We start from the raw sequence: 7866 nt of genomic DNA on the forward strand, positions 1-7866 counted from the left end.
CTGCTTTTTTCCTAAGCTTGGAAATTACTCATGTTAATACATGGTTACATGAATAGAGAAACTAAAAGCCAAGTGGAGATAATGCTACTTGCTATTTTTGAAGCATCTCCCAGTGTATCTGGTTTTTAGTATCTTCAGGCATGCATATCTTTTTTTCAAAGCTTAAAAAATTAAAATCAAACTCTGCTTTTTTCCTAAGCTTGGAAATTACTCATGTATTAATGAGTAGTTCTTGCCACCAGCAGCATTTCTTAAACTGAAAAGACTGGTCAGACATAGTTGACCTTTGGTACTGAATAATGCCTACCCTTGTATTTATTATCAGTTATCATATTTGTTGATTTACCTCCAGTGTAGTTTGGTTTACCTCCAGTGTACAGAATATAATCTCAGTTTAATTTGCACCAGCAAAGGTATATCCTATCCTGAAACGGAAAGCTATGGAAACAAAACCCTTTGAGAAGATGGAAAATAAAGGAAAGAAACTGCTCCAGGGATATAGTAGAGCTTTCTTTGAGTACTAAGTAAAAGCTTAAACACTTTATGTCCAAACATTTTCTTTTTAGTATATTCCCATTTATACCATTTATAGACACTGCGGTTAATGAACTTCCATATTCTGTAACTTTTTTTTATAGGAACAAGGAAAAGTTTTGATCACCTGATATCAGACACAAAGGCTCCTAAAAGGCAAGAAATGGAATCAGGGATCACAACACCCCCCAAAATGAGGAGAGTAGCAGAAACTGATTATGAAATGGGTGAGAAACAAAGTATTGATCTAGATCATTGAAAATAAGGTGGGAGAGTATGTGAAAGTCATGTTTATTTTCCAGCTATTTCTTAGAATCTTTAGAATGAAATATAGAAACGTTTGCTATTTCTCAAAAGATAAACTCTACCATTCTTAAAATGACAGTTATCTTGAAGCTTGTGTAAAAAATAGTCATATATATTATATACAACATTGTAAATAAGTAACCAAAACTTTTGTATAGGCGAATAGTAATTCTATATGATGTTTATGTTAGTATTTAAAGTATCTACTAAAGAAAGCTGTTGAATTGTAGAAGTAACATTGAAATAGGTGAAGTGATTATCCAGGTGTTTGATTAATACAGCTGATCACATTAATTCCCTGTCTTACTGCAGAAACTCAGAGGATTTCCTCATCACAACAGCACCCACATTTACGTAAGGTTTCGGTGTCTGAATCAAATGTTCTCTTGGATGAAGAAGTACTTACTGATCCAAAAATCCAGGCGCTGCTTCTTACTGTTCTAGTAAGGATTTCCCCTTTTTGAGTCCCCCACCCTCAAATTTTTATTCCAGTCTACTTTTAGGAGGCCCTTAAATATTAGAAAAATGAATAGGATACAGTCTTCTACTTCTCACCCAAACAGATAACATTTCAGCCACGAAGTAAAAATGTTGTGTGTTTACTTTTTTGCATCTTGGCAGGCTACACTGGTAAAATATACCACAGATGAGTTTGATCAACGAATTCTTTATGAATACTTAGCAGAGGCCAGTGTTGTGTTTCCCAAAGTATTTCCTGTTGTGTAAGTATCTCCTTTTGGTTTTAATTAACCTTCGGTGCCTGTCTTTAAAGTCAAATGCTTACCCAGTAATGTGCACTAGTTGCAAAGAGGGCGAAATGAGATATTGTGATAGTGATTTTAGCTTTGAGATAGTAGATTTAATGAGGGTTAAGATTAGTTTTGACCTATTAGATCTATTAGAAAGTTTATAAGGAAAGACTTTTTAAAAAACTGGTTTATTTAAGTGGTTTATTTTGATGATCATTGCTCATTTTCCTCACTTAGAAGCAAACTATTAGACTGCTATATCTAAATCAGCATACCTGTTTTGGTTTACTTTTTAGTAGAGCTTTTGTATTTATCCACAGCTGAGTGAAAACGACATTGACCTTCTGTTTAGGAGGTGAATTTTATTCTCTCTTAAGGACTAAAAATATTAACCTCAAAGTATTCAAATTTAAATAGCTCAGATAAATTCTTTTCCTGATATAGGCCTTCTACATCATGTCATTATTTTCTTTTTTTTAACCTCATGTTAGAATGTTAGAGAGTTAGGACTCAGTTATTTTTATTAATGGAGTGTAGCCGGGTTAAAAATAATTTTTTTCCTAAGTTTCAATTGGATCATGTATTTCACTCCCTCTAAACTATTTTGCTTTCCCTATTTGATCTGACTCAGCATTTTTTAAAAGCACTGACTAACATTAACTTTAATTTTTTATTTTCGTTTTGCACAGATCCTAAATTTAGTTTTAACTTCCTAAGTGCATGTCTGTATACAACAGATGGAAATAATACTAAAGCATGCTAAGTAGCAGACAGAGCCAACCTTGTCTTAAGCAAACGTTTACCGTATATGGTTACACACGGTTATATGACACTACCAGTTGTTTGTTTTCACCATTTCTTCCCTGGTGACTAAAAACAAAAGACAGACAAAAACAGACACACACACATGTTCATTGTAGAAAATTTGGAAAATGAAGAAATGCCCCCGAAAGTAAAAAGCACTCATCTCCCTTCAATTTTAGCACATTATTCTGGGGAATGTATATTATGTTTTCCACTACATAATTTTCCTCTAAAATGTTCCTCTGTTGACTTTTTTTTTAGGCATAATTTGTTGGACTCTAAGATCAACACCCTGTTATCACTGTGCCAAGATCCAAATCTGTTAAATCCAATCCATGGAATTGTGCAGAGTGTGGTGTACCATGAAGAATCCCCACCACAATACCAAACATCTTACCTGCAAAGTAAATAAATGTATCTGGAGAAGGATGGTTGATGAACTTGCTAACATGCGCACTGTTGTAGAATGCACTGACTACAGAATTCTTTATAAGGGATAGACTTGTTCATACTTTTATTTCCATATTCCATTTTTTTACTCTCTCAATTGTATGTCCAATGTAACAGGTTGACAACTTTTTATACTGAGTTTATTTTAAGTGGGTTTTAGTCGCTTTGACATATTGTAAAAACGTGTTTTCAACGTGTACATAAGGTTCACATATCATCAGCTATACAACTTACTTAATTTCTGTTACAATTAAAAGATATCTTGCTTGTTATAAGAGTGACATTTGATTTGTTACAGGTTTTGGTTTTAATGGCTTATGGCGGTTTGCAGGACCCTTTTCAAAGGTAAGAAAATATATTTTTCTCTAACTTTTGGCAAAATGAAGGTTTCTGTTCAAATTAGTATGCTTTCTTTAAGAACACACAATATGCTGTAAACCAGAATAATAATTCACAATAAACACATATGTTACTTTTGTAAAAAGTTCCTCATCACAAGGTTTTTTTCCAGGAGGCAGCACTGTGTAGGGGTGTGTGTATTCACTTTTACAAACAAAGTCAGCTTATGCTCAACTTTTCAGAAGAGTATCATAAACCTTTGTGATACTTTTCTGCCAAAGCCCCTTGTGTATTTGATAATCTTAATGCACACACTTAGATAGCTTATGACTAGCAAGGAGCATTACCATTTTATTTCCAGCCTATTAGATAAGATTCATTTCTCTCTAAATTTGTCCTCATTTGTTCCTATTCAGTTTTTGGGTTTTTTTTTTTGTGAGACGGAGTCTCACTCTGTCTCTAGGCTGGAGTGCAATGGCGCATTCTTGGCTCACTGCAACCTTTGCCCCCCACGTTCAAGCAGTTCTCCTTCCTCAGTCTCCCAAGTAGCTGAGACTACAGGCATGCACCACCACGCCCAGCTAATTTTTGTATTTTGGGTTTCACCATGGTCTTGATCTCTTGACCTCGTGATCTGCCCACCTCGGCCTCCCAGAGTGCTGGAATTACAGGCATGAGCCACCGCACCTGGCCTCAGTTTGTTTTCTGATTGGCATTAGTTTATGTAGGGTTACATAATATGTATATAATCATTTTCTCTGTATGTGGGCTTTCTCCAAATTGATCAAAGTTCCTTGAAGGCAGGATTTCTGTTTCTTCCTTTGAACAGTTCCTGGTGCAGTGTTTTAGATACAGGGGGTGCTAAATCAATATGAATTATATAAACCTTGTCCCAGTTTTTAAGAATTGGGTATTTTGTTCATTTCTTTTCACTATTACTGAATATCTGTTGACATACAAAGGTTGTCACTTAAAAAATGGGCCTGAGGCCGGGCGCGGTGGCTCAAGCCTGTAATCCCAGCACTTTGGGAGGCCGAGACGGGCGGATCATGAGGTCAGGAGATCGAGACCATCCTGGCTAACATGGTGAAACCCCGTCTCTACTAAAAAAAAAAAATACGAAAAACTAGCCGGGCAAGGTGGTGGGCGCCTGTAGTCCCAGCTACTCGGGAGGCTGAGGCAGGAACCCGGAGAACGTTGGGAACCCGGGAGGCGGAGCTTGCAGTGAGCTGAGATCCAGCCACTGCACTCCAGCCTGGGCGACAGAGCGAGACTCTGTCTCAAAAACAAAAAAAAAAATGGGCCTGAAGTTACAGAAATAGGTATATCATACAGAATTTTTTGCATTTGGATTGCCAGTAACCCTCTGAGTGTCTGGTGATTAGAATCTAAATGGCAGCTGGAATGATGATGCTCTGCTCATTTTCTCTGTTTCAGAAAATTGGCTAGACATCATTCCTGATGATTGTATTGCCTTAGTATTAAATTCAGTCTGTCTTGTGCATGACTTTCAGAAAATGCAGGTTCATCTGGAAGCTTTAAGTGTAAGCTGAATAGACCTGCCTGTTGTAAGTCCCCTGGTAGTCTATAAATATTACTCCACTCCCCTTTTTTAATGATAAGTAATACAAAGGAAGAAAAATAGTAAATTAAGTCCAAACAAAATTAATACTTTTTTGACTTCAGATGGGGATTTACTTAAAGAAAAGGAGCTAAAATAATTTCCTGTTTTTCATTACAGCAAACACAAATTCCAGACTATGCTGAGCTTATTGTTAAGTTTCTTGATGCCTTGATTGACACGTACCTGCCTGGAATTGATGAAGAAACCAGTGAGGAATCCCTCCTGACACCCACATCTCCTTACCCTCCTGCACTGCAGAGCCAGCTTAGTATCACTGCCAACCTTAACCTCTCTAATTCCATGACCTCACTTGCAACTTCCCAGCATTCCCCAGGTCAGTAAATGTGATCTTTACATGACTTTGAGCAACAGTATAAGATACCAACATTAGGAATTCTCTTGTGATCAGTTTATAGCAAATTTTGCTTCTTTTTCTTATGAGATTCACCTTACATTTCTTCTTTACCTTGTAACTGACTTGACTTTCGTTACTCTATAAAGCTTTCTACTTTCAGACAAGTTGTATGTAAGACAGTAAAATGTTAAAATGTCCACACGATATTCCAAGGTTGACAAGTTTCTAGAGTGTGGGCAGGAAGAGTAACTTAAAACACATTATTTTGTAAGTGAACAGAACTATAATTCCTTTACTAGATGTACTAACATTGCCCTAAGGGCCTCTTTCCTCTGTCTTTGATACAGCATACTATATCAAAAATAAAAAATAAAAAGAAGAAGAAGAAACACAAAATCTATTAGGTACCTCACTTTCCTGCTGCCAACAATAACTCAGCCATCCATAGACCATCCTGAAAATCTGGTAGTAAATAATCAAAAAAGTCATCTCAAGAAAATAACATCTTAAAGCCCATAAGCATATACATACCAATTCATAATGCAACTTAGATTTGAATACACTGAGAAATACTAATAGCTAATAGCTCAGGTGGGACTGAGATAAACAAGATGGCAGAAATGGCAAACCTACAGAACTCTGGACTCATTCAGTGTCATAGTGAATGGTTTCATACAACACTGGTTGACCCAGGAGGTGCTATTCATTATAGAACTTAACACTATTGTGTGTGTTATGATGACAGTGAGTAATGAAGGAAAGCTTTTGTTATGGTCGTGTTTTCTATTTAGAAAGATACTCTTCTAAAATGGTTAAAAATAAAAGAAACTTTAGTTGTTTAAAGTTCCATTATCTGAAAAGTTCACTTAGGAAACACATCATTCTATAAGGAGTTCTTTTAAGTGTTAGCATAAATTAAAAAAAAAAGACCTAACTATTCTGTGATGTTCAAGATCAATAAATGGAATTGCCAGTTTATGATCCCAGTTTTGCATGAACATTTCAATTTATGTAATTTTGAAGGTTCTAAAGAATTTTGCAATACCTAATTCATATTATAAACTATTACATAATTAACTGTATTCTATTAAATTCTGGTTAACAACAAAGCTTTGCTCAGCAGAGGAAACAAATTTTATTTCAACATTTGTCAGTCGCCTTACAGGTAATCCTTTTCTTCCCCCTAGAAATAAGAGAAGTCTAACTTTTTTCCCCATGTAACAAGGTTTGTTTGCCCTCTGCCTCTGCCTCTAACTCTCTAGTACAATGTTTCTGCAAGTGTGATCCCAGACCAACCACATCATTTGGGAGCTTGTTAGAAATGCAGATGCTGGAGTTTCACCTCAGATCTGCACAAAAAACTCCAAGTAGAGCCCAGCCAGCAGTCAGTGTGTTAATAAATACCCCAGGCAATTCTTACGCACACTGGAATTGGAGAAGCACTGCCCTGAGGGGTCTGCTTCTGGTCTTGCCCATTATGAGCATTTCAGCTATGAAGGCCAGGGCAAAACTTAAAATTTACTTTTTTTACAGATACTGCAGCCACTGAATTCCTTGCTTTCTGCTTCCCCGCTGATAAACTCTTTAGCATTTTGGAGCTAGGGAACCATACAGGTAATTTAGTTTTAGGCTCACAATATCGTGTACATTGGGGAGACTTGAGTTTTAGAAGAGCTAGGTTAACTGCTTTATATAGTTCTTATCTAGAACCAAGTTCAGGCCATTTTGTACTACATTCATTGCCTTCCGTGTCTGTTGTCTTTCTGATTATCTATCTACTTTCCCTTCCCCTTCTCTATTTCCTTGTTTTTGTTTGTTTATTGCTAATTCATTACTTCTGTCTGCCTTGCCTTAAGCCCACCAGTTCTTTTTTGTCTGTGGGACTGTTTTCTGGGTTATTGAACAAAAGTTGAAAAGTTTTTAAAGTCTGCTCCATTTTAACCAAGCTTTTTGCCTTTTGGGCTACTAAACTTGTGTTAAACATGTCAAAAATGGTTAGTTTTTTATTAACTTTTTTTACCCAGTCTAATTGTTAGGGAAATTTCTGCCTATCTTTGCCCACTAATGGAGACAATAAAATAATCTGGATGAGAATAAAGAACCATTACAGGTTTCTCTGCTATTTGATTAGTTGCATATGTCCAGTGTTAATTGGCTATTTGCCAGATCATTTGCTTTGGTAAAACAGTCTTACTCTACAACCTCTTACTTAGAATTGTTTATTAAAATCAGAATAGGTTTTATGACTTTGGTTCCAGTTTCAAACTAATGGTGTCTCCTCCATTAGCTCTCCAAAGATGAATAAATAGAGTGCTACACCTTGGAAATCTCTGACTATACACAGAAGAGATGAGGAGGTTTAAAAGTAATAGAATTAAGTGGTATCATGGTGTTCAGCTCTTCCTGTCACTCAATTGTGTGTCATTGGTTTGACAGTTTATTTTACTACATGTTTTCAGAGAAAGGGTTTATCTTTTCAAAAGTAACCTTACTCTCCCACAAAACCCATTTGTATCTCTAAATTGTGGGCTCATGTTCACAAAAGGATCCCAATTTATATGCCCCATCACTGAGTTTTTGTCATTTGCTCTTACAGAATAACTCTTAATGGTAAGAGTTGATCTTTTGTTTGTAAATAGGTGTATTGCTTCATATCTTTAGCTCCATCTAATCTTATATCCTTATCTCTTTTTTTTTTTTTTTTT

At 36.0% G+C, this 7866-nt stretch overlaps 1 protein-coding gene across 1 annotated transcript in view; it reads left to right on the forward strand.

Moving 5' to 3' along the window:
• The window catches only part of NF1 (neurofibromin 1), a 153417-nt gene that overhangs the window by 130305 nt on the left and 15246 nt on the right, over positions 1-7866 (forward strand). Inside the window, exons 33-38 of the mRNA XM_011937627.1 lie at positions 639-761; positions 1153-1283; positions 1462-1562; positions 2655-2797; positions 3142-3188; positions 4924-5140. Of these exons, the coding sequence (XP_011793017.1) occupies positions 639-761; positions 1153-1283; positions 1462-1562; positions 2655-2797; positions 3142-3188; positions 4924-5140 (762 nt within the window). The remainder of the gene's footprint in view (positions 1-638; positions 762-1152; positions 1284-1461; positions 1563-2654; positions 2798-3141; positions 3189-4923; positions 5141-7866) is intronic.

The sequence above is a fragment of the Colobus angolensis genome, unplaced genomic scaffold (genome assembly GCF_000951035.1).
Source record: "Colobus angolensis palliatus isolate OR3802 unplaced genomic scaffold, Cang.pa_1.0 Scaffold167, whole genome shotgun sequence".
NCBI classification, from domain to species: domain Eukaryota; kingdom Metazoa; phylum Chordata; class Mammalia; order Primates; family Cercopithecidae; genus Colobus; species Colobus angolensis.